General features: G+C 43.2%; 2 protein-coding genes across 3 annotated transcripts in view; both read right to left on the bottom strand.

Annotated features, from left to right (window-relative positions):
• The window catches only part of LOC109903945 (connector enhancer of kinase suppressor of ras 3), a 58,905-nt gene extending 48,588 nt beyond the window's left edge, over positions 1–10,317 (bottom strand). Inside the window, exon 1 of one of the 2 annotated variants that reach the window (XM_020500974.2) lies at positions 9,706–10,317. In XM_020500974.2, coding sequence (XP_020356563.1) covers positions 9,706–9,766 — 61 coding nt within the window. In that variant the 5' untranslated portion in view covers positions 9,767–10,317. The remainder of the gene's footprint in view (positions 1–9,705) is intronic. The other variant, XM_020500973.2, reaches the window with a different exon arrangement.
• A 5,924-nt stretch (positions 10,318–16,241) lies between these two features.
• On the bottom strand, positions 16,242–24,661 carry qpct (glutaminyl-peptide cyclotransferase). The gene is made up of 7 exons (XM_020500976.2): positions 23,975–24,661; positions 21,364–21,510; positions 20,882–21,163; positions 20,191–20,358; positions 17,580–17,679; positions 17,345–17,461; positions 16,242–17,261 (listed from the first exon to the last, which is right to left on the bottom strand). The coding sequence occupies exons 1-7, from the start codon at positions 24,089–24,091 to the stop codon at positions 17,083–17,085; spliced, it is 1,110 nt and encodes a 369-aa protein (XP_020356565.1). The 5' UTR covers positions 24,092–24,661; the 3' UTR covers positions 16,242–17,082.
• Positions 24,662–27,633: the final 2,972 nt, after the last annotated feature.

The following is a 27,633-nucleotide window of genomic DNA, read 5'->3' as shown; positions in this document are numbered from 1 at the left end:
TACAAAAGGCAGACATTACTAGGGCTGTCTTCGACAAAAAAAAAAAAACTTGGCCGACGAAGAGTCGTCTGTCATTTCGACAAGTCGATTGGTCAAAATGTTTAAACATGTATTTTCCATATGTAGACACATTCTATGTTTTTTTTTAAAATCAAATCAACTATTTTCAATGAGCTTGTCTGATGCGTTAAGCACACGGGTTGATTAAATAATTAGGACACACACACTTGACTAGAGGTAGTACGACAAGCAATTGATTTGATTGTGCCTGGCCGGGCTCAGACTTGCTGCGGTGTGTTTAAAAACGACAGTGAGTGACTGTGACTAGCACCCATTGTCTCCCTCTCCTCCCAGCTGCAGCGACCACCACACATCAACAGTGTGTATAGTGTTGTCTCCCTCTCCTCCCTGCTGCAGCGACCACCACACATCAACAGTGTGTATAGTGTTGTCTCCCTCCCCTCCCTGCTGCAGCGACCACCACACATCAACAGTGTGTATAGTGTTGTCTCCCTCCCCTCCCTGCTGCAGCGACCACCACACATCAACAGTGTGTATAGTGTTGTCTCCCTCCCCTCCCTGCTGCAGCGACCACCACACATCAACAGTGTGTATAGTGTTGTCTCCCTCCCCTCCCTGCTGCAGCGACCACCACACATCAACAGTGTGTAGTGTTGTCTCCCTCCCCGCTGCAGCGAACCACCACACATCAACAGTGTGTACAGGGCTGTCCGTGTTGCTGATGCTGCAACATAATTACAGCCATTTATGACTATAAAGTTGTTACTGAAATCCCTCATTTGTTTAGGAAAAACATTCCCTATTCCCTCAACCCTAGCTCTCTCTACGTGACGCATGTATGCATCACATGCTCATGACCAATATGGCCTGGCATGTCAATCACATCAATAAATTGGTTATAACAAACTCTGAACACCATAACGGAAAAACGGATGCAGAGGACGTGACAAATAAACTCGAAAACTGAGGAATGTTTAGGCTACTAGTTGCTCATGAGGTAAAAGGGGAAGTCAGATGTGTGGAATTGTTCTCAACACCAATATAATGGTTAACTGTGCCATTACGCACATCGCAACATGGTCTAGGAAAAGGCGCCAATTCAACAGCGCACCGATGTGTTTCTGAACCGCAGACAGCGACCACTATCCAACGCGGGAGAAAGCTCATTTGTCATAAAATAATATTATTTTTATTAGTGTTGCACCATTGGTCCTATGTAATATAACCATAAACACTTTCAGTAGCACATGTGCCATCCCCACGGCCTTCACAATAGATTAGTCCACTCAGACAGGCACAAATAAGACCGGTCTTGTACATCATGAGATAGATATCTATCTATTATTTATTGGGGCTACTGCTCGACTAAAGAAATCTCGGTCGAGCAACCACCTTTCGACCAGTCGACTAAATGGGTGCAGCCCTAGACATTACTAGTCGGAATTCTTCCGGAAATTTTTCATGGGAAGTTAAGCCCTGGAATTTTGCTTAAATTCTTTAAAAAAAAGTTAGCTTATAACCGTGAACCTTTTTTGTGGGATACACGTAAGGCAATTCTAGGTATTATGGAATATTTTGTTTAAACTATCCCCAATTCAATGGAATTGCAACCCTCTGCATGCACAGTGCATTCTTCCATCACATGTACAGCTGATTCTCAAGATCTCGCACACTAATGAGATGCTATTGAGCCCACACTACTACACTGTCTGAGCCAAGGACTACATGCTTTATAGTAAGTTTTGATTACAATATTGGGTGGGGTGAATATATTTTATGTGACATACATAATTTTCTGTTAACTTGTAAATAGTAGCCTACAGCAAATAATTTCTAACTTGTTAATTTCTGCTAGTTAGCTTTTGCTACCATGTGGGTTTTAGCTTGCTTGAGCCTGCTAACTGAGGAGTGTTAATTCACCTGTTTCCATACACGTTTCATTTTCAAACATTTATTTTACAAAGGAGTTGTTTAATCTAACTGCTTAACTTTTTATCTGTTCATGGAATTGTATTTTTATTGCTCATTTTTTTCAAAATCTTTACAGGAAAATGCCACGGGCACTATCTGACATGTGGATACATTTCACTGCAGCTAATGTAGAAGGAAAAGCTGTGTACATTTGCAAATACTGTGCCAAATCATGTGAAGAATGCAACAAAGATGCAGAATCCTCTGGCCATGTGCATAAAGCTCACAACAAGCAACCTCTGATAAGAGTCCCTTTACTTCTATTTGAGGTGACACCTTATCGATAGCAACAGCTCACGGTCCTCCTGAAATCAGATTTTTTTTTGACAATGGAGGAACGTAGTCAGAGAAATGCTGATGAGTGTCTTGCTCTAGCTGTGTATGCAACTGGTTCACAGGCAATGTGTATTGGAAGAGATTTCTGAATGTTTTTCGCCCAGCATACACCCCTCCAATCAGACATGCTGTATCTACTCATTTGCTGGATGCAGAGTTCAACAGAGTTAAAGTGAAGGTCAAGCAAATCATAGAGAAAGCAGACTGTGTTGCAATCATCTCTGATGGGTGGTCGAATGTTGTGGGCAAGGAAGAATTAACTACATCATCGCCACCCCTCAACCAGTATTTTACAAGAGCACAGACACAAGGGACAACAGACACACAGTCTCTACATTGCAGATGAGCTGAAGGCAGTCAATGACCTTGGACCACAGAAGGTATTTGCACTCCTCCTCTAAAGTGGAGGAGTCCTACCCTCACATCACACCCATTGCTGTGCTGCTCATGCATTGAATCTGCTCCTCAATGACATGGCACTGAAAACAATGGATACACTCTGCAAGAGAGCCAAGGAAATGGTTAGATGTGAATGATCATCAAGTTATATCAGCAATCTACATCACCAAGCAAAGTGAGAAGAATAAGAGCACCACATTGAAGCTGCCCAGCGACAACATGTCATCATGTTTGACAGTCTCCTGGTGGGGAAGGTGTCTTTCCAAGAAATGGCCATATCACAGTCTGCCGATATGGACAGCCCCATCAAGAGTATCCTCCTGGATGATGTATTTGGGCGAGAGTGGTCAGCAGCCTGAAACCTATAGCAGTAGATATTGCACAGATTGAGGGAGACAATGCCATCCTGTCTGATGTTCAAACTCTGCCTGCAGATGTAAGAGAAGAAATCGGTACTACCCTGCCCACTTCACTGTTGCTCCAAGCAGAGGAAACTGCAATTCTGAAATGCAAATGCATCAAAAAGCGTGAAGACTCCTGCCTGAAGCCCAAACACACCGCGGCATACATGTTGGACCCCAATTATGTTGGCAAGAGCATCCTGTCTGGTGCAGAGATCAACTAGGCCTATGGTGTCATCACTAGTTTGTCTCGCCACCTTGGCCTGGATGAGGGCAAGTTTCTTGGCAGTCTGGCAAAGTACACTTCCAAGCAAGGGCTTTGGGATGGAGATGAGATATGTTGTCACCACTGCCATATTGCATCAGCCACCTGGTGGAAGGGACTTTGTGGATCTGAGGCGCTTTCCCCTGTTGCCTCAACCCTCCAAATCCCACCAACATCAGCCGCCTCAAAGCGCATTGGGGATCATTCAATATTCCCTTTTGTTGTTGTTCAGTGAAATCATCCCATGTGATGAGTCAACTCATTTAAAGTTCAATTCATAACAAAAAAATATAATTATATTGGAAGGATTTAATCATTTGCAATTTTGTCTACTGATGATTAAGGTAAAAGGTTTATGTTTCCGTCTCCATATGATATGGTAAATATATCCAATGAAAAAAAACATCTACATTTAAATGGTATGAATATTAATTTGCATATATTTTCATTAATTCCCATGGAAAGTTTCCACCTCGGAATATTCCCCAAAATATGCACTCCTAGACATTACATGTGTTAATGTCAGCAGTGGGGATAGCCAACATGAGGAATGCAATCTCTTGGGACAGCCTGTGGTTGGTCGAATGTAGACTTGCCTAGACATGTTCTCGACATGCGGTCTCACATATCATACAGTATATATGACCATCTAGGCATACTTGAGAGCCACAAAATATTGCTCAATTCCCAGTATACAACATATGTTAATTTGGTTGTAGCATGAGAGCGCTTAGGATAAATGAGCGAACAATAACAGTGTGAGGGGGAGTGAGAGGACTTGGACTTGTATGTGTATATGCAGTGTGTTCTTTACTGAGAGAGGCTGAGCAGTCATTCTGGCTCAGGCATGTAAATCCTCTAGAAGCAACTGGTGGGGCAAGTGCATAAAAGGATATTCATGCGTGTTTTCACTGCTGATTCACTGAGGCAGTAGTTTGGTTCAGTAGCAGAAAGCCAGCCCAACACATTCCTGTCATATCCAGTGACTGTTATAGCATAGCTGACTCCATAATGCTTTGGTATTACCAGAAACACCATTGTAGTTTGCACTTCCTGCCCTTATCGAACAGGCCTATTTGTCACTGATGGCTTATTTGTTGTCACTGTGCATAACACAAAACACAATTAACAGACATTCTATTGTGAGGTCAAAATAAATACCAACCATTTCAGTTGTTTACAACACTACGTTAAGTCTAGAAATATCCCTCAGATGATTCCGAAGTTGAGGTACACCATCTTTCGCTCTCAAGCGCACACACAAACAACTCTCTGCATGGGCAGTCAACCACTATGCTGCAGTGACCCGTGTGTGCCCTGTGCAGTGCCACCTCAGGTTGCAGTTCTTTTCAGTCCAAGTGTTAAGCTCTGTGTGTGTTTGAGGCCAATACTCTTAGGGCAGACTTGGGCCAAACCTCTAGCAGCACTGCTAAACTCAGATGATCTGGGAGATTTGCGATGCACATGAAACGCAAACTGCCGCTGCCCAGTTTCCAGAGCATCATAAAATGAATGTTGGTGGATCATGCAAATGTCAACGGATTCTGGTTTACAGTTTGCAGCCTTAATTTAACCTCAGAAAATATCGTGCACATTCTAATAAATGATTAAATCCTTGGCCTAACCACCAACTCACCCAATCCAACACTGTTGCACACAACTAGGACAAATATTAACAATGTATTAAGTCCCCATATGGTGAGCTCTTACCGGTCAGGTTAAACACATGGGCCTGTGAGGAACAGGACAGGCAGGGCGCAACCATCGTCATCACTTTCAAGTCCCTGCCCCCCGGTGAAAATCCTCTTACACAGCTTCCCAGAGGTCTAAAACCCTTCCCACTAGGAAGTCCCACAGATCTCTCTAGATCAATAATGCTGCTCTAAAGAGAGAATGACAGGATGACTGGAAAATTGGTTAGTGACAAAGGACATGGTTTTATCTGAATGATTTCCATGGAAAAAACCTGCCTCTTTCATTCTATGAACAGGACACTAGTAGGGTGGAGGGGAGTTCCGTGGCGCTAAGACCAGTTCAGGTGACATGAACACCTGCCTCTCTGCTGGCTGTGTACACAGTCGATGCAGGTTATCATAGGGGATTAATAAAGCCTTCATTGTGAGGACTGTTCAAACATGTACCAGCGTACGGGAGGAGAGAGAAGTGCATCCTCATGTGTAGTAGAGAGACACATGGCTTAATAAGGGTCAACACTATGCGGCGACACGATTATTGCCTGATAAGGATCATGAGAAGGCCTCGGACATGCTCTATAAGCAACGGCACTGGGCATGAGTGCACTGCAAACATAGCCTCGAAAAAGGTATTGCAGCACCCCCCACCCCTAAACATCTTCTTGCGGCTATGGTTGTACACTTCCCGCATGCACAATCCAGTACACACATGCTAATCACCGGATTTGGCATGCCAATGCACACTCTTTACTTTTGACATTTCCATCCTGTTACCTCATTGGGACAGATGTAGGCCACTAGATCAACCACTTGCTAATCGTGGCCCATTGCTTAAAAATAAACCTGTCGCTACATTTCTCACACAAATTACAACAGTCTGCATGTAAGAGCAGTTGCGATTGGAGTATTTCGTTGTCAAATTATGAAGACCTTGGAACATATCGTTACTGTAACAATATACTGCTGATATTTATCTTAAAACTACAGTCAGCAGACAGTAATGTGAGTTTTGCCACACAAACTATGAATGCCTCTTCTTACTCACCAACTTGAACAGTATGTGTAAATTTACATATTCAGAACGCCTGAACAAACTTGACACAATTTCCCATGTAAGTAGGAGGTAGGGTGAAAAAAATGTATTGAGTTGAAAGTGTGAAACTACTCAGCTGAATTTTGAACTAAACATTCTCAGAATATCATTAGCTCATATCAGTCTGGGCATTCGTCATCGATTCAAGACTATATTTGGAAAATGACTGGAGTCTGCCATCAACTTCTAAACCCGGTGTGGTGTGCTTTTGTGTCTGTGTGCTTTTGTTTGTTAGTACCTATTGCAAAGGAACATTTGAATTTGAATTCAAACTTTATTAAATGAATTTCACTATATTAGTGCATAAGGTAGTAAGGTGAGTGGTGGCAGGTAGCCTAGTGGTTAGAGCATTGGGCCAATAATCGAAAGGTTGCCAGTTTGAATCCCTGAGCCGACAAGTTGAAGAATCTGTCATAAGCAAGGCATTTAAACCTCCACAACAGCAGGTCCCCGGGAACCCAATGTGGCAGCCCCCGCACCTCTCCAATTCAGAGGGGTTTGATTTAATGAAGACCCCCATTAGCCGGCGCCAATGGCGACAGCTAGTCTTACTGGGGTCTGACAACGAAAAATAGTTGACATCCATGTAGTGTGTGTGTGTTTCCATCTGTCAGTTAAACATACATGTCAGTACATACACACAACAAGTAGGTCACATTGGGGAAAGACGTTGTGAGGTGTTGCTTTATTACGAGACAGTTAAAAGAGGAAGTCAAGTTTCAGTTGGACCTTGTGTGCTATTGACGATAAAAATAAATGTAATCCTTTTAATGATCGCTTGACGACCTGGTGAGAATGGTGCCACAGGACATCCAGTCAAACACAATGTTAAATGGAGAGATTTAACTAGCCTTTCAGTCACAATATACATTCACGGACCACAACTAATAAGCTTCCAACAATCAAGTCAACAAACGTCTGTTGACCAAAAACACACTGAAGCAACCATGATCCCTCTGAAGAAAACAACCTTAGGGCAATTAGCACAGGCATCACTGGTGTTTGTTGAGTTCAAACCGCATGTTAGGCACAAATGGCCCGTTGTCATTTTAGGCACAGCGGCTGTTCATTGGCTGTCCACTGAACAGAGCCCTCTAAAAATCCAGTGGTAAGACCCTCCAGTGGATAACTGCTGAGTCAGACAGGACCTGCTCGTTCTTCTCTCTGGCTGTGTACTGAGCTAATCCACCCTCCATCCACTGAACTGGCTCTATTCATTGGGCGCACAGAGTAACCCCCCCCCACAATCCCTTTAGCACATCTACACACTGAACAGGAAGAGTAGGTGGCCTACACACCAGGTTTGCTTCATTCAGCAACTACATAAGAGCGGGCGGCTGTGGATTTTCAGTTCAGGGCAGTGAAAGAAGTAGAAACTATCAAATAACATTATTCTGAAAAAAACCAAGACCCTAGGATATATCAAACCATTTCAGATCTGACTTTTCTCTTGACATACATATACTCAACCTGGTCTTATTCTGTACGTAACTGAGACACCCCATTTAGTATGACATGTTATGTTTGGTATTGTTACTTAAGGCAAAAAGGAAAGGGAGGGTGGTTGGTCGGGTGTATAACCCAAACATCAAGCAACCCAAAGGTTACGAGTTCAAATCTCATCATGGACAACTATTGCATTTGAGCAACTTTTCAAGTTAGCAAACCCTTCCCCCTAACTCTAACCTAACTCCAAGCTAATGTTAACGAACCAGCTAATGTTAGCCACCTAGCTATAATTCGTAACATATCATACGTTTTGCAAATTCGTACCATATCGTACGAAATGGGTGATGGACATCCACAAATTAATTAGATACCATACGAAACGTAACATATGATACTAAATGGAGTGTTTCGGATTTAAGTAGAGAATAATATGAAATGCTCTGAGACCAGTTTGAGATAATTCACTGGCAGATGGCCTTGGGTCATGCTGACATATTGTACTTGAAAGTTGAAACACCTTTTGAGCCTTCAGATTTTGATAAGGGCGAGCACAAGAGGCACTTCTATCCACCTAAAATGTTTCATATACTTCCCATGACATCTCTTGAAGCAAAGGTGTAGTGTAGCTGTGTATAGGGGACTGTTGATACTTCATATACCAGTAGCAGACAGTCACTTTACATGCCAACGTTGTGAAAGGGCTCAGGTAGTTCAAAGAAAATAGTCCTTTGGCGATGTCATACATTTCCATAACCAGCATTCCAGATTGAAGTCTCAGAGCAAGAACCTGCTGGGTGTTCCATACCACATTTATATATGATAACTTCATGAGTACCTATTGACGATAGTATCTTCTGGTCAGGGGGATTTTCATAAGATCTCGGTGATCCTCTGAACGTTAAAACGCATTGCTTGAGGCATGGTTTTGGAAACACAAGGAACTTATCTTTCATATCAGCAAAAAAATATTTTCACAAAACCAAAAGGTTAAACTACTACACACCTTTATTAGGGTCAGTGTTCCCTCGTAGCCTTATCTGCATGTTTACATCCCTTGTTCATGGTAAGACGTAGGATGCAACCGGTGGTAATTAGCTATCTAGTTTGCGCCGAACACCTGTGTGTAAGCCTAACTTGGGAGGAAGTGTAGTTTGACAACTGGAGGCACACACAGCTTGTGGATCTGTGCAAAACAGCTACAGTAAGTGTATGTTTTTTATTTGAAAGATGACTTCTTGCTGATATGAGATATGAGGGGCATATCAGCATGTTTCGAAAACCGGTTTGAAAGCGATGATTACTGACGTTTCTAAACGTAAATACACTGCGTCTGAATTGTAACGTTAGTTCACATGGAGCCCACAGTTGGTGAATGTAAGGGCTGAAAACGAAATATGGATTAAAGTTTGAGAGCTAGGTGTTCCAATACAACATTTTGCTAGCTGTGTTTGTTTGACCCAAATATCACAGTTTTGAGTTGAGTCCAGTGTTTCAAGCATTTTGTCATAACTAACTGACTGGGACAATTATACTTCATTAAGACTCATTCAACTCAATTATGCCTATAGTAAAAAATAACTATTGTAACACATTGTGCTTGCTAAATTGTGAACCTACATATGACTGCACTGTTTTTGGTTATTACTCTAACAGTCAGATGCCAAAATGTATCGCTGTCTGAAGTCGACTTCTCAAAGAACAGTGCAAGTGGCAATACTGCGCCCTTCTCAAACAATGTTGCAATCTGGATGGAAACGTTGTTCCACTTGTCACAATCATTTTGAGTGTCTGTCAAAGATAACACAGCTGTTACTTATAATATATTTTGAATCAAACTTCAAAACATTTGTAATTTACTATGTGTATAAGAATATCTAAATAGAATATGCATGTTTACCTTTGTTCTATGTGCAACAAGTTGTCAGGGACGACAGTTTGCGGCTGCACATAGTGGTTAACGAAACTTGAAATAACAAAAACCGCGTTGCAGGGAATGGCGAATATGCGGTATTGGGTGCTGGCTTCAAGTTTCATATAGGGGTTAACATGGGCAATTATTGTGAAAGTGATCCATACCTTTCATCCAGTCGACAACTTGCTTTGGTGTCCACTTCGTTATTGGATCCATTGCTTGCATCTCAAACGAACTTAAACAATAATTAGAAAACGACCATAGAAAACACTGTTTCGGTAGCCTACGATTGTCACTTAATTTTTATCAAACTCCCATTGCTTCTTGAGCTTCTCTATATAGCAGCTGTCTCTCTGTGATCCTCTTCTCTCTAGCTCGTATCCTCGGCGCACTCAGTGACTGGGAACTCTTTCACACGCATGGCTAGAGGCAGGAGTGAACCCCCCCATGGTTCTTCACTAGGCTTGAGATCAAGTTGCAGTTTCTGCTCAGCTAAAACTACCCAACGGGGCGGAGCAATCAACACTACCACAAATAATGTGCGACGGGTGCACTTGCGGACCATATTTCGGGGCGTTCCTGCATATCTTTACACTTACATGGTACATTTTTAAGTTAAGACAGGCGGGAGGCGTGGGTGCTCCAGAATAGTTGGTGCCGTTAATGTACAATACTGTGTCCTTTGCCCCTGCCAGCTGGCGGGTGCGCCCGGTAAACAGTGTCCTTCACTCCTCCCTGTCGGGCACTGCTTTCCCACAATTCTATTAACGATGGTGAGGGCAGGTGTTCGGCAGGCAGGAGCGAAGGACACTGTCTACCGATGTTGCTCCCGTTAGCTAGCAAGAGGCCTCCGGTGGAGAGGGGTGAAAGAAAACTCAGAAAATACTATTATTTATTATGACCCACATTCAAAAGTGCCACACAAGCATGAATATGTCATGCTTCGTGGGGGGGTGGGTGTTCATGCAGGAACCAATGGGGTGCTCGAGGAGAGGGGGGTTATTCCCACATGCAGGAACGCCCGAATTGCGGGCTGCGGTTGTACATTATTGAATAATGTTGGCAAGGGCCATGTCTGAGACATAGATATCAAATCCATAAGGGATTGTGGGTAATTGATGACTGATTGATTGATTTACAAATAATAATGAGTAGTTATTTTTGGTGCAAGGTGATTTGAAGTCGGCAGCTGCCTGCTCTTTCGGCTGCCAAGCACACAGACAGTAGCAGGCCTATGCCTGTGTTGCATTCACAAAAGTTTGAAAATAATAACATTCTTGAATTTTGTTTACCGTGTTTCTGTCTCTGCAGATTCATATATTATGAGTGATGTAGTCTATGTTCTTTTTTTAACAAGATAAATATTATAGACTATGTTTCATCACACCACAACTTTTCGGCTGTGTCCCAATTCTGATATTTTCTTTACTAATTGGTCTTTTGACCAATCAGATCAACATCTGTTGTGAAAAGATCTGATGTGATTGGTCAAAAGACCAATTAGTGGGAGAAAATATCAGTGTTAGGTTGCCTGTGTAAACAAAGCCTTCGTAGCCTACACTTTAACCTAACTAGCAGGCTAAAAGAAAATGCCTGAGTGGAGTTCCCACATCCGGTTTTCAGTGGAAAATGAAGCTAGATTGAATTAGCTGTATCCCTGAAAACATTATACTCCCGGTTGTGCCTACACTTTGATCAGATTAATTCTTATCAGGCCTATCATTGGTTACAACTCACGGCTGCGCTCTATTGGTGAGCTATTACTCTGCAGGCAATTATAAGCCACTCACTTCTGAATTGTCCTACTATAAGTTATGCTTTGCTTATTATAACAATGAGGACTTCTTGTCACATTGGAAAGCTACTTTTATAATAGCAAAGTTGTGATTGGATCTGGGATGTTTGTGATTGGATCTGTGGCAGTGTAACGGATGTGAAACGGCTAGCTTAGTTAGCGGTGCACGCTAAATAGCGTTTCAATCGGTGACGTCACTTGCTCTGAGCCCTTGAAGTAGTAGTTCCCCTTGCTCTGCAAGGGCCGTGGCTTTTGTGGAGCGATGGGTAACGAGGCTTCGGGGGTGACTGTTGTTGATGTGTGCAGAGGGTCCCTGGTTCGCGCCCGGGTATGGGCGAAGGGACGGTCTAAAGTTATACTGTTACAGCAGCTTCATTAAATAGTATCCGCAAAACACCAGTCTCATCGTCAACAATGAAGAGGCGACCCCGGGATGCTGGCCTTCTAGACAGAGTTGCAAAGAAAAAGCCATATCTCAGACTGGCCAATAAAAATAAAAGATGGGCAAAATAACAGACACTGGATAGAGGAACTCTGCCTAGAAGGCCAGCATCACAGAGTCGCCTCGTCACTGTTGATGTTGAGACTGGTGTTTTGCGGGTACTATTTAATGAAGCTGCCAGTTGAGGATTTGTGAGGCGTCTGTTTCTCAAACTATACAGTCTAATGTACTTGTCCAGTTGTGCACCGGGGCCTCCCACTCCTCTTTCTATTCTGGTTAGAGACAGTTTGCGCTGTTCTGTGAAGGGAGTAGAACACAGCGTTGTACGAGATCTTCAGTTTCTTGGCAATTTCTCGCATGGAATAGCCTTCATGTCTCAGAACATAGATTAGACTGACGAGTTTCAGAAGAAAGGTCTTTGTTTCTGGCCATTTTGAGTCTGTAATCGAACCCACAAATGCTATTGCTCCAGATAAACAACTAGTCTAAAGAAGGACAGTTTTATTGCTTCTTTAAATCAGAACAACAGTTTTTAGCTGTGCTAACATAATTACAAAAGGGTTTTCTAATGCCTTTTAAAATGATAAACTTGGATTAGCTAACACAACGTGCCATTGGAACACAGGAGTGATGGTTGCTGATAATGGGCCTCTGTACGCCTATGTAGATATTCCATTGGGAATCAGCCGTTTCCAGCTACAATAGTCATTTACAACATTAGCAATGTCTACACTGTATTTTTGATCAATTTGATCACATTTAAAAAATGTGCTTTTATTTCAGCACATGAAACCAACACGTTACGTGTTGCGTTTATATTTTTGTTCAGTATATTTCAGGTTCAGAGTGAAGACCCAAAGCTGACAACGTTAGGTTAAACTATGCTTGGTGTGACAGTTTACAAAGACAACTGTATTATATTGTGTATTTCCTGACTGTTTTTGACCTGTTTTGTGAAATGCCAGAACTTCATGTCACTCTATTTGCCATAGGGGTGAAAATGTCGTACCATTCAGTAATTCATAAAGTATGGGGTGTTATCTGTGTTTTCAGTAAACAGCAGAATAAGGAGGGTATCTGTTGTAATGGTCTTTGTTCCCACAGGTAGCCATAGTGAGTAACCAATAGCAATAAGGCCTAAGCAACAGATGGTTTCTCATACAAACCCAATATATTTTCCTCAACCCCCTCCCTCTCTCTAAAACACATCTTGCTAGGGAGAGTCTCCCACTAACCCTCTCCTCTGCACAGCTGGAAGGTACAAGCTACACTTTAATCATCAGCTTAAATTACACCTGAGCACATATCACTTTGCTGCCGGGCAATAAAATACTAAAAACCACAATACTATTCTACTGTACTATTCTGCTTTTTCTCCTCCTTCCTGTTTAAACATGCTGCTCATTATGCCTGCTAAACTGAACAACAGGGACTAGAGAAGCAAGGGTGCGTGTCAATGCTCTTCCCTCAAGTTAGAGGGAATGAAAGATGGAGGCTCCCGGGTGACGCAGCGGTCTAAGACACTGCATCTCAGTGCTAGAGGCGTCACTACAGACCCCGGTTTGATTCCAAGCTGTATCACAACCTGCCGTGATTGGGAGTCCCATAGGGCAGTGCACAATTGGTCCAGGTTAGGATTTGGCCGGGAAAGGCCGTCATTGTAAATAAGAATTTGTTCTTAACTGACTTGCCTAGTTAAATAAAATAGAAAATAAATAAAGGTCTGGATCACAGATTTAAACACACTATTCTGACCACCTGCACAACATACCATGAAAGGGTTTGTTTATGACTAGGAGATACAAAATGCACGAGACAGGATTTTGGAGGAATTTGAGAGGTTACCCAGACCTAGTCTGGTGATTTGACCTGTTTGACTGTAATTACCTGTAAACTTGCCTGGCAGGGAGTTCTCTGTTTGATCAGGGCACTAACAAGTGAGGGGGAGGAGACAAAGACAAAGAAAATATGAAAAAATAGGGACCAGAGAAAGAATCCTGATATACGGATCCCTTTGAATAACCCCACCACCCACCACAAACAGGAATAATTAATTTACAATAACAAGGCTAAGTTGGGCTGTGATGAGTAGGTGGATCAAGGGAGCAATCACTCACATCACGGCATGCCAGTTATATTTGTGGACATCCCACACCCACGGTAAACAAAGCCATTGTGGGGGTGTTGTGGAGTATAACTTGCTGAGACATGATGGGAACAATTAGTGTGTGAGAGAACACAGGCACGAATCTCCAAGGGAGGCCAAGGAGAGTGAATTCTGTAATATCACAGGAATATGATGAAGGCCAGGAGATGTTGAAGAAGGGTGAACTCTTCATTCAAGGTGTCTGGGGTGAGAGTGAGGCATCCACAAATGAAAGTGTTTGTACTGTATTATGTTGCTAAGTAAAAAATAATATCACAAACTATTGTATAACAAAACTATGTTAAGATCCAGAGAAGGGGATAATACTTCAGAATGTAAAGGAGAGTTTATGTTTGATGATATTTAGGTTATGATGACAACATGCCACAGATAGTGATATGAGTGTTTGACAAATGGGGTCTTAACAGTTAGTACACCATTTAATCTCTCCCATGGCACAGCATATGTCCTCTAGTGTTGCTAGGCATCATAAATATGTCTGAATGCACTGAAAGGGGGAGTCTGTAGCCTACTGCAGCTCCACATTCCTTCCCAAGGGAATGTGGTAAATCCAGAGGATTTGGGAAGCGTGGAATTCAGGAGAGGTCCTGATGGGATTACTGAATTATGGGATTGTTGTATGGAGGAGGCCTGGGGGGAGAGCAGGCCCCTCGGCTACATTGTAGTGGCTGAGGGAGGTGAAGGGGGACATGGGGTGAGGAGGTGGAGAAAGGGTGGGGATGAGGAACGGTGAGGGGGAACGCACGATTCACACGGAGCACAAAGCTAATCTGAGAGTTGGACCGACCTGAGGAGAAAAAAGAGTTGTCATCTCTTCCTGTTTGTGAACAGGATTTCAATAGGAGCGTGTGCTTCGTCCTGTACAGCACAGGCCACCTACAGTTTAAGCCGGAACACCTTTGCCAAATACATTTAAACTCAGTTTTTCACAATTCCTGACATTCCTGACACCACTTTATTTTAAGAATGTGAAATGTCAGAATAATAGTAAAGAGTGATTTATTTAAGCTTTTATTTCATTCATCACATTCCCAGTGGGTCAGAAGTTTACATACACTCGATTACTATTTGGCAGCATTGCCTTTTAAATTGTTTAACTTGGGTCAAACGTTTCGGGAAGCCTTCCACAAGCTTCCCACAATAAGTTGGGTGAATTTTGGCCATTTCCTCCTGACAGAGCTGGTGTAACTGAGTTAGGTTTGTAGGCCTCCTTGCTTGCACACACTTTTTCAATTCTTCCCACATATTTTCTATAGGATTGAGGTCAGGGCTTTGTGATGGCCACTCCAATACATTGACTTTGTTGTCCTTAAGCTATTTTGCCACAACTTTGGAAGTATGCTTGGGGTCATTGTCCATTTGGAAGACCCATTTGCGACCAAGCTTTAACTTCTTGACTGATGTCTTGAGATATTGCTTCAATATATCCACATAATTTTCCTCTCTAATGATGCCATCTATTTTGTGAAGTGCACCAGTCTCTCCTGCAGCAAAGCACCCCCACAACATGATGCTGCCACCCCCATGCTTCACTGTTGGGATGGTGTTCTTCGGCTTGCAAGCCTCCCCCTTTTTCCTCCAAACATAATGATGGGTCATTATGGCCAAACAGTTCTATTTTTGTTTCATCAGACCAGAGGACATTTCTTCAAAAGTACGATCTTTGTCCCCATGTGCAGTTGCAAACCGTAGTCTGGCTTTTTTATGGCAGTTTTGGAGCAGTGGCTTCTTCATTGATGAGTAGCCTTTCAGATTTTGTCGATATAGGACTCGTTTTATTGTGGATATAGATACTTTTGTACCTGCTTCCTCCAGCATCTTCACAAGGTCCTTTGCTGTTGTCCTGGGATTGATTTGCACTTTTTGCACCAAAGTACGTTGATCTCTAGGAGACAAAACGCGTCTCCTTCCTGAGAGGTATGACGGCTGCATGGTCCCATGGTGTTTATACTTGCGCACTATTGTTTGTACAGATGAACTTGGTACTTGAAGGCGTTTCAAAATTGCTCACAAGGATGAACCAGACCAAATAATCTGTCTATAAACAATTGTTGGAAAAATTACTTGTCATGTACAAAGTAGATGTCCTAACTGCATTTGTGGAGTGGTTGAAAAAAATTGTTTTAATGACTCCAACCTAAGTGTATGTAAACTTCCGACTTCAACTGTATGCTCACTGCTCTGACCTGCTGTCACACAAACAATGTCAACCGCTTTCGTTTCACTCTACTGGCAGCGACGACCAAAGCAAAAAATAAGATCTTCAAAGGTCAACAGGACGTGTGGAGAGGCATTATTCTTATTTTTTGGATCAACATTTATTTCTGACTCCAGGGTAGTATACATTTTGCAGTGTGTATTATTCCAAGATCAGCATCAAAATGTGGCGAATATTGTCATAAAAACACAGCAGGCTTTTCAACTTAAATTTCCATCTGACCTAGTAGGGTATAAGGATCACGTATTAACAATACAAATATAGATAATATCTCCTGACCTCAGCAAGTTTTTCTATGCTAATATAAAGTGGACAGTGTAATGCCATGTACGTTCAGATACAGAGAGCGAGGGCCCCATCAGTTGTTTGTGTGATATAGAATTACAAGGCTTCTAGGAATGACGTCAGGCTCTGTACATTAATGCACCGACATGAGCCACTGTCTCCTGCCACAGCTGTTCCAAACCCCCCTCCAATTAATATTGAAATGATCACCATCCCTCTGGAATCCAGGGGTAGAGGCCTCTTTGTATTGCCTATTATCAGCTTGGATTATCAGATAGAAGGCAGACCGTAATGTACCAGTATTAAAACAGAAATAACACAATGGCAAGTCATAAGCCACAAGGTATGGAGCTAGTAATCAATGTTTATCTTGTTAATCTATCTGCATCTCTCTCTCTCTCTTCCTCCTGGCTACTGGGGCACATACATTAGCACAAAGCATGGCTCCTCAGAAAGAGAAGGGGAAGTAGGGACATAGAGAGAGCACTGTGGAAGCAGACACACAGAAGATCCTTTAGGGAAGTCTTCAGGCTAGGGACAGAGCATTGATAGGGCTGTGTGTGTGTGTGTGTGTTTGTGTGTGAAGAGAGAGCTGTGTTAAGGGGCCCCAATAGAACCAGGGAAGCCCTAACATTTAGGGGGCATTTTGGGGATTCAGGGCTTGAGGTGTCATGTTGAGGTACTCTAGCACGAACACCTGCAGGATCTTGTTGAGGTTCTCGATGGTGGAGCGGTCCAGGTTCTGCTCGTTGTCATCAAACGTGTGCCACACAGAGGGGAAGGGGGTGGGGATGAGATGGAGGACACGCACACCTGAGAAGAAACCAGAATACAAAGCTCATTAGTACCCTACAGAACACAGCCAAGCTTATGGCAGACCCAGTGTGTTAGTTTACCTCTGTTGAGGAATGGCATGTGGTCATCCTGCACCGGACCCACAGGCATACCGGGCCAGAAGTACTGTACATCGTTTGGATGGTCCTTCAGGTGGCCCGTGTTGTGCAAACGACGCTCTGAAAAGAGACGGAACATTCAACATAGTGCAAAGGGCTTAGCTAATATGAGAGAGAGAGAGACAGCCAGAGCGAGCGAGGCTGATAGAATAACAGAGAACAGAGAGTGAGTGCTCACCGATGTTCTGCATTCTGGTGAGCCACCGGGCAGTGTTGGGGAACTGGTTGCCAAAGCGTGGGCTGGGGCCTCCAATCAAGTCTAAGAGCAAAAACAGGTCCTGGAGGAGAGGGAGAAAGAAGGGAAGAGGGTGAGGAGAGGAAGAAATTGAAGACAAAGGATCCCCTCAGGTTAGTGTGTGAGAGGGTCCATCAGCCAGGTCTCATGGGAAAGTAATTCTCCAAAGCCTGGAGATAACTCCCTAAAAGTCCACTACCTCAAAGCTTTGAAATGAAGGATGACATCATGCTTTCCACCACGTGAAACACTACCAGGGCCGGTATTATGGGTGGGCTTAGGGGGCCAGCCCTCTAGTACCTCCTTACCTGTCCAAATTAAATATTGATAATTTATTTGACCAAGACGAGCTCCGATAGAAAGACGCATCAATCTCAGATAAACCATCCGAGCGAGCGAAAACAGTGCTAGGTATTACTAAATTGTTTTGTATTGCTGTTTTGTACTGTATTGTTTTGTATTGCTAGGTATTGCTGTATTGTTTTGTATTGCTAGGTATTGCTGTATTGTTTTGTATTGCTAGGTATTGCTAGGTGTTGCTGTATTGTTTTGTATTACTGTATTGTTTTGTATTGCTAGTTATTTCTGTATTGTTTTGTATTGCTAGGTATTGCTGTATTGCTAGGTATTACTGTATTGTTTTGTATTGCTGTATTGTTTTTTTATTGCTAGGTATTGCTGTATTGTTTTGTATTACTGTATTGTTTTGTATTGCTAGTTATTTCTGTATTGTTTTGTATTGCTAGGTATTGCTGTATTGCTAGGTATTACTGTATTGTTTTGTATTGCTGTATTGTTTTTTTATTGCTAGGTATTGCTGTATTGTATTGCTAGGTATTGCTGTTTTGTATTGCTAGGTTTTGCAGTATTGCTGTATTGTATTGCTAGGCATTGCTGTATTGTTTTGTATTGCTATATTGTGCTGTATTGCTGTATTGCTAGGTATTGCCGTATTGTTTTGTATTGCTATGTGTTACTGTATTGCTGTATTGTTTCGTATTGCTGTATTGCTAGGTATTACTGTAGCTGTATTGTTTTGTATTGCTGTATTGTATTGCTAGGTATTGCTGTATTGCTAGGTATTACTGTATTGCTGTAATGCTGTATTGTATTGCTGTATTGCTAGGTATTGCTGTTTTGTTTTGTATTGCTGTATTGTTTTTTTATTGCTAGGTATTACTGTTTTGTATTTCTGTATTGTTTTTTATTGCTAGGTATTGCGCTATTGTTTTGTATTGCTGTATTGTTTTGTATTGCTAGGTATGACTGTATTGCTGTATTGTTTTGTATTACTGTATTGTTTTGTATTGCTAGGTATTTCTGTATTGCTAGGTATGACTGTATTGCTGTATTGTTTTGTATTACTGTATTGTTTTGTATTGCTAGGTATTTCTGTATTGCTAGGTATTGCTGTATTACTGTATTGCTGTATTGTTTTTTTATTGCTAGGTATTGCTGTTTTGTACTGTATTGTTTTTTATTGCTAGGTATTACTGTATTGTTTTGTATTGCTGTATTGTTTGGTATTGCCATTTTCTATTGCTAGGTATTGCTGTATTGCTAGGTATTACTGTATTGTTTTGTATTGCTGTATTGTTTTGTATTACTGTTTTGTATTGCTAGGTATTGCTGTATTGTTAGGTATTGCTAGGTATTATTGTATTGCTGTATTGTTTTGTATTGCTAGTTATTTCTGTATTGTTTTGTATTGCTAGGTATTGCTGTATTGCTAGGTATTACTGTATTGTTTTGTATTACTGTATTGCTGTATTGTTTTGTATTGCTGTATTGTATTGCTGTATTGTTTTGTATTACTGTATTGTTTTGTATTTCTGTATTGTTTTGTATTGCTAGGTATTGCTGTATTGCTAGGTATTACTGTATTGTTTTGTATTACTGTATTGTTTTGTATTGCTGTATTGTTTTGTATTTCTGTATTGTTTTGTATTGCTAGGTATTGCTGTATTGCTAGGTATTACTGTATTGTTTGTATTACTGTATTGTTTTGTATTGCTGTATTGTTTTTTTTATTGCTAGGTATTGCTGTATTGTATTGCTGTATTGTTTTGTATTGCTGTATTGCTAGGTAAATGCCCATCCAACTGACTCATTCTGCCGCTAGTCCTGAACACTGGCACCATGCCAAATTCATGGCCCATCTCTAAAACACACACATACCTCACTGCGGGACTATGAGCCTCTCTGAAACAGTCTCCTTTATCTCTTCCCTGACAGGAAAGGTGCTCTACTTGTTTAAACAACAGTAGTACTAGCTCTCCATAGCTAGGATATGGCAAGAATACCGAATAACACATCTTATATTTATTTGACATAATGTTATTGTAGATGGCATGATAAATGTCCAAATATATTCCACTACTCAAGCCTCCCTAATGGTTGCTTGTCAAGGCTGAAAGATGTTTATAAATCAAACATATGAAGGACAGATGCTTTAAGATGGCACTGCAACTGGGTGAATATTAGGTCCCCATGTGCTGAATTGGCTGCATTTGTGCTTAGTTGTTTGAATATGTGCCTGTAATGCCTGACATACAATGCCATGCAGTTGGTTGGTGTCTGTGGCTCCAGGTGGGTGTGCTGTGTTCTCCATCGTCTGGGCCAGGTGGCGGGAGCCATACAGGGAGTCTGTAGAAGTCCACTGGAACAGAGCCTCCTCTCCATCAAAGAACAACAGCTGGAGAGACAGGTTGGGATTGGATCCCTGGTAGGGGATGAGCGGGAGAGAGACAGAGAGAGAGAAAAAGAGAGGTGGTGGCCAGAAAGTGAAAGAGATGTTTATTAGTCACTGCAAACAGTACTTGGGGAACTACTGGTTTGAACTTTTAGCTTTGCTGCCACCTATTGGTTTAAACAAAACACTGCTATGAAGAAATCAGTATTCAGTTTGTCAATTCAGGGTGGCCTTTGTCACTGTCTGTAGTGTCAGATAAACAGGTCCCCTAGCCTGACCCTATGGCTGCCCCTGTCACTCAGGACCCATCCCCTCAGATTGAGGTCAGCTGACCCATGGAGCAGGACAGCACAAACAGCAATGTGAGGAGGCTCTGTGACGGCTATGTCCATCTCTTTTCATCTCTCATCTCTCAATTCTTTGTTGATCTTGGCTACAGGTGTGTAAAATGAGTGGGTTTTTACAAACTTTTCTGATCTAATATTGCTTTTCAAACATAAATTATTGTACAGACTAAAGTGGACACATGAGAAAATTCTAAACCTTTCCCCACCTTCAGAGTCTTCAGCTCCTGGTCCAGAGCCCGTACCAGCTCCAACATCATGGCACAGGGCACAGCTGAGTCCGTGGCACCCAGGAACTCACGCCCATGCCACTGGGGAGGGTAGTACTTGGAGTCATAGTGGCATGCCAGCACCAGATGACGCTTGGCGGAAGGGTTGAGGGTAGCGATGATGTTGTTGAAGGTCATGGGACCGTAAGGGGTGTGTGACTCAAACTTGTCCTCCTTAACATCCCAGCCTGCCCTCAGAGAACCCAGAGTGCTCTTGATGTGCTAGTGGGAGACAGACATGTTGCACAATTATATAGACAAAGCATTGGGGAACACATTGGGAAACGTTTATCCTGGTAACTGACTAAAAAGAAGTGACTAAACCCCCTCTCCTACATACACTGACGAGTCTAATCACGCCAATGACATAAGTAGACCACACACAGTCGATTGTTCATGCTGTCAGCCATGGGGATACCGACCTGTTGCGCTGCCAGGCTGCCTGCAGAGTTGGGGTACCGTGTCACTAGCAGAGGCCTGAGGTCCCTCTGCCACATCTGGTTCAGGTCTGTGTGTGACAGGACCCTGGTGATGTCACTGGAGCTGAGGGTGCTGGGCTTGTGGCTGATCTAGACAGACAAGTGGAGAAGAGAGAAGAAAGCACAAGATAATCAGGATTAGGGGTGCTCTGACAACCATGAGGACAGGAACAAGTGGCTTTTCTTCATTACCACCTGTTTAGTTGAGACAGAGGCCCTGGCAGAGAGGCTGTCATTGAAAGAGGCACCAAGGATGCTCCTCATTAATCACAATCAGTTCAGCCGAGGTAGATTAGTTCAACCTCTCAGAAAGCGATTAACAAAGACAGCCATGCAGGGAAACTAAGACCACGGCTAATCACTACGACCTTGTTCCAATATCTACAGTGTGCAAATGGAAATATACAGTTTAAAACACTGTGAAAGAACATTGCACTACAGTTGCAACTTGCACATCTATAAAATGGAGAAAGGGGAATATCTAGTGATGCATTCAAATTGAGGAACAGGCTAGGCAGGAAATACACATGACGCACAGATCATCACAGTCTCTTAATATACTGTAGCTTTGTCGAATATCTAGAGTTCAGGATATAGGCTACTGTATGGTTTCAAACTCTCGGTGTACACCTTGCTATACAATCATTTGTATAGTGTCTGGCTGATGTCTACCAAGACAAGCTACAATACAACACAATATTTGCTTTATTGATCCATTTGCACAGAGATTGTTTTTGTTTTTTGTTGCTGTCACAGTACCCAAGCTACATCATTAGACAAGGTTAACCAATCGTTGAAAACCCCAAGGTTACCCAACAATTGAAAAATCCAAAGTGATGCAAGTGAGCTAGTTTATTCTTGTTTTCATATAGGAATGATACACTCTGTGTCTCTGTGTACATTTATGGTTTGACAAGACTGTTCATGACTGATTTGACAAGATTGTGTATGCCTGTAGTGAACTCGAGCACCTTTGCTGCGAGACATTTCAGGAGACGAGAAGCAATCACAGATCCAGGAAACATGATTGAAGGTTTTAAATAAACTGGCAGGTTACTACAGCTGCAGCTTGTGTGAAAGGTATGCTAGCAGGCAGCTCAGAAATATGAAGGGTGCTTGCTAATACATTTCCCCTGCCTCTCACAGGTAGCCTCCCATAGATAAATGATGGAAAGATCTTCATACCTTGGAAGACAAAGCATATCACAATTATTTTGTAGGCTTGATGATGAGGGAGAAAAACAAACAAGTCCACAAAATAAGCCTTAATAGCATTCTAGGAAGAAACCCATGGACACAAGGTATTGATCATATTCCGTTCCACCTGCCCCGATCGTTTTTGTTTGGTCTCAAAGTTCACCTGCCTCTTGTGCAGTGATCCTCTGTTGTCCTGGTAACTGGGACTGAGCGCCAGGACAGTAAGTGGTAGAAAAGATGGTGAATAAGAGAATAACACCACCATTTCAACAGCCTTCCCCTGTAGCCTGAACTGTGCTCTGAAGATCAGCAGCTCTCTATGGTTTCAGTGTATAATTTGCATGTGGTGATCTGGCTGAGGAGATGGATCTATGTTATGAAACTGATGTCAGGGTTCTCTGGGGCTCAGACTGAAAGGTCAACATCAACATGAACAGAGCATGGTCTTTCTTCTCTCTCCATTTAGCAGGTTCCATTGCAAAAGGTAATAACAGTGTGGGCTAATAACATATTAACACATGGTCTATTAACCAATGAAAAACAGTAATACACTGGTTATGAACCTGGTGATAATATTTCAATTGGTCACAATCATGTTTTGTTATAGGATTACCTGTTGAAACATGCCCTGCATAGGCCTACTCTTGTCATTTCTCTGCCAACCATCCCCATGGTTTGATCACAGAGACCTAAAGACAACACTGTGGGGATACAGTATTGCAATATCTCTTTCCAAGAGGTGTGCTTTAAGGGAATGGGCTCACACATTGATCTGAGAAAGGGTTAAAAGGGTTCCACTTTAGATCTATAAATATCAAGATCTGCAATTGGTGGATCAATGATGACTGTGCTGCTATAGCAACGAGACAAAGAGAAGAGAGGATGAACAACATGGGACTGAATGGCCAAGCACCCTTTATATCAAAGAAATTACACATCTCTTGCAAATGAAGTGTAGGCCTATTAAGGATGCATTAAATGCCATTTGAGGTGAGAGTTGTAAAAAACAAACGGTGGTTTATTATTTTTGAATGGATTCTGTTATTTAAATTACAAACCTGTGAAAATAAATGCTTTGCAATATTATTATATATATATATAAATTGAAATGCAAACATTCTAAAGACTGCCTGTCTACTATCATCTCTCCTTAGTCATTCATTGCCTTTTTGCCCACCTGCCTCTTTAGAAAATTACAACTTTGTGACATATTCTAAATGAATGTAGGCTATATCTTTCATATATGTTATGCAATAGAAAGGAGGAATTTAGTAATAACTTTTTTTGTTTTGATAAAAACAACAAGAACATGCACACAATCATTGAACCGTGTACTGTAATATTTTTTGTAGCCTACCTTATCTTGTGTCCATGGGACCTGTGCTCTCTGTCCATTGATATTATCGATAAATGTTGCACAAATGCTCACTACATAAAATAAATGTATACGCGGACTGGAGCGACGTTCAGTCATCGCGGCGGTTTCTCTCACTGAACATTCAAAGCTTCTCCTCAGTGTAATCTCGGATCATGTGAAAAACATGAGGGAGGACCAGAGGCATTTTACAGGCGTCACAGTTTTTTTTTTTTTTATCCCAAGGCGCCACAGAGCAGAGGGTCTATTTATGTGAAATTGCCTTGGTTTCATGTTTGATTTGTTGTGAAGGCTTCAATTCGATTTAGCTGATAATAACATATTAGATCAGAAAAGCTTGCATCTATAAATGTATCTGCATTTTATGAGGCATGGTAATCAAGCAATACAAGTAAACGATTGTAAATTCAAATGTAAGCATAGCCTTTCCAAGTGAATTCATAATTTACATTTGAGATATTTCAATTAGCCTACTTTCCTATTGTAAAGTAATCAAACTGTGGGAACTGAACTGCTCAGCGACAACAGCGTATGCAGTGCCTTGATCTCCCGCTTGATTTGATGTGGCGCGGGAATAGACTACTGTCATTGGGAAAGCACCCCCAACTGGCACTTGGTCTCATCTCACGTGGGTCTCTTCTGTAGACCGGGAAGTGCCGAGTCGGACTTCTACAAATGACAACAAACATTAATCACTACAACAGTTGCAATCAGTACGATTGTGGCATTATTTCACTAATTGTGTATCTCACGTGTTGCAGCTATTTTGGAAGAGGTTTCCTGTTTTGAAGTCACGATTTATGGAAAAACAGATCGTTGCATTGAAGCAGACAAAGTTAAAGTGTGGGGTTGGGATTGAGCATAGAGATAGTTAGAGGACTCGAGTGCCCCAAAAAATCAGCTTAGCATGGGCAGCGCCTTTGAGGACTTACTCAATTTTAAAGTAGTCAACTGGGTGGGTAGTAAGGATGTGACAAATGGAAAATGTTGCGTAATGTTTAAACAGCTGTTTTTTAAATAATTTTTTTCCTGTTAAAATTATAAGAAAAAATAATTAAATTCCACAAATGTACATTACAGAATAATAGTCCTATAACATATGTATGACCGCTAGGGCTGGGCAATGAAGTTATATCTACCGCAACCCATTACAGATATAGACCGCAGCTACAGTAACATGTTGATAGTGACAATTGGTAACTTTTTTTTTTAAGTAACAGAATTCTGCTAGGGCATAACATTTAGTGTTTTTTCCTAACAACAATAAACATCGCTGATTGATGTGTTGCTGTGCTGTTTTTTATGGTATGCTAGCTAGATATGTTTTATTTCTACTAAATGTCTTGGTAAGTCACAGTATTTAACAAACTTTAAAGTACACTGAACAAAACATAAACACAACAATTTTGCAACGGCAGATTTCCTCCTCTTCGTCTGAAGATCGGCATGGATCAGACCAAAATGCAGCGTGGTAAGTGTCCATATCGTTTATTAAAAACATAAACTGAACACTAAGAACTACAAAACAATAAATGTGAACATGAACGAAACAGTCCCGTGTGGTGACAAACACAGACACGGAAACAAACACCCGCAAACCAACATTGAAACCCAGGCTACCTAAATATGGTTCTCAATCAGGGACAATGATAAACAGCTGCCTCTGATTGAGAACCATATCAGGCCAAACATAGAAATGGAAAAACATAGAAAAATACACAGACTGCCCACCCCAACTCACGAACTGACCATACTAAATAAAGACAAAACAAAGGAAATAAAGGTCAGAATGTGACAGTAACCCCCCCAAAGGTGCAGACTCCGGCTGCAAAACCTGAACCTATAGGGGAGGGTCTGGGTGGGCGTCTGTCCGCGGTGGTGGTTCTGGCGCGGGACGTGGACCCCACTTCACCAAAGTTCTGGTGCGCCTCTTCGCCCGCCTCCGTGGCCTCTTTAAAGCGGCGACCCTCGCCACCGACCTAGGACTGGCAACCCTACTAAAGGGCCCCACTGGACTGAGGGGCAGCTCCGGACTGAGGGGCAGCTCAGGACTGGCTGACGGCTCTGGCAGCTCAGGACTGGCTCGCGGCTCTGGCAGCTCCTGGCTGGCTGGCGGCTCTGGCAGCCCCTGGCTGGCTGGCGGCTCTGGCAGGTCCTGGCTGGCTGGCGGCTCTGGCAGGTCCTGGCTGGCTGACGGCTCAGGACAGACTGGCGGCTCTAGCAGCTCAGGACAGACTGGCGGCTCTAGCAGCTCAGGACAGACTGGCGGCTCTAGCAGCTCAGGACAGACTGGCGGCTCTAGCAGCTCAGGACAGACTGGCGGCTCTGGCAGCTCAGGACAGACTGGCGGCTCTGGCAGCTCAGGACAGACTGGCGGCTCTGGCAGCTCAGGACAGACTGGCGCCTCTGGCAGCTCAGGACAGACTGGCGGTTCTGGCAGCTCAGGACAGACTGGCGGCTCTGGCAGCTCAGGACAGACTGGCGCCTCTGGCAGCTCAGGACAGACTGGCGGCTCTGGCAGCTCAGGACAGACTGGCGGCTCTGGCAGCTCAGGACAGACTGGCGGCTCTGGCAGCTCAGGACAGACTGGCGGCTCTGGCAGCGCAGGACAGGCGGGAGACTCTGGCAGCGCTGGGGGAGACTCTGGCAGCGCTGGACAGACGGGAGACTCTGGCAGCGCTGGACCGACGGGAGACTCTGGCAGCGCTGGACCGACGGGAGACTCTGGCAGCGCTGGAGAGGAGGAAGGCTCTGGCAGCGCTGGACAGGCGGGAGACCCTGTAGGCAGAAGATGGAGAGACAGCCTGGTGCGGGGGGCTGCCACCGGAGGGCTGGTGCGTGGAGATGGCACTGGATAGACCGGACCGTGCAGGCGCACTGGAGCTCTTGAGCACCGAGCCTGCCCAACCTTACCTGGTTGAATGCTCCCCGTAGCCCGACCAGTGCGGCGAGGTGGAATAGGCCGCACTGGGCTGTGCTGGTGAACCGGGGACACCGCCGGCCCAAGGAGACGCATTGGAGACCAGTTTCGTAGAGCCTGATTCATGGCACCTGGCTCGATGCCCACTCTAGCCCGGCCGATACGAGAAGCCGGAATGTACCGTACCGGGCTATGCACCCGCACCGGGGACACCGTGCGCTCCACAGCATAACATGGTGCCTGCCCGGTCTCTCTCGCTTTCTGGTAAGCACAGGAAGTTGGCGCAGGTCTCCTACCTGGCTTCGCCACACTCCCTGTGTGCCCACCCCCCAAATACATTTTTGGGGCTGCCTCTCGGGCTTCCTACCGCGCCGCCGTGCTGACTCCATTCGCCAGTATCCCTCCTCACACTGCTCCAGAGAATCCCAGGTGGGCTCCGGCACTCTCCCTGGGTCTACCGCCCACCTGTCTATCTCCTCCCAAGTAGTGAAACAGTCCAGATCTCGCTCCCATGTCCAGAAATCCTGACATTACTGCTACTGATGCCCATTACCACGCTGCTTGGTCCTTTTGTGGTGGGTGTTTCTGTAACGGCAGATTTCCTCCTCTTCATCTGAAGAGGAGGTGAAGCAGGGATTGGACGAAAACGCAGCATGGTAAGTCTCCATATTGTTTATAAAAAACATAAACTGAACACTAAGAACTACAAAACAATAAATGT

This window comes from Oncorhynchus kisutch, linkage group LG14 (assembly GCF_002021735.2).
Source record: "Oncorhynchus kisutch isolate 150728-3 linkage group LG14, Okis_V2, whole genome shotgun sequence".
Lineage (NCBI taxonomy): Eukaryota > Metazoa > Chordata > Actinopteri > Salmoniformes > Salmonidae > Oncorhynchus > Oncorhynchus kisutch.
The sequence above is the reverse complement of the archived record's forward strand: the minus strand, read 5'-3'. Positions and strand labels throughout refer to the sequence as shown.

Coding starts and splice junctions, on each gene's coding strand:
- qpct (XM_020500976.2), bottom strand. CDS start 24,091: ATGACTGAACGTCGCTCCAGTCCGCGTATACATTTATTTTATGTAGTG. Junction 20,359..20,881: donor AGGAGCTGAAGACTCTGAAG/GTGGGGAAAGGT, acceptor ATCCCCTACCAG/GGATCCAATCCCAACCTGTC. Junction 17,462..17,579: donor CACCAGAATGCAGAACATCG/GTGAGCACTCAC, acceptor GTCTCTTTTCAG/AGCGTCGTTTGCACAACACG.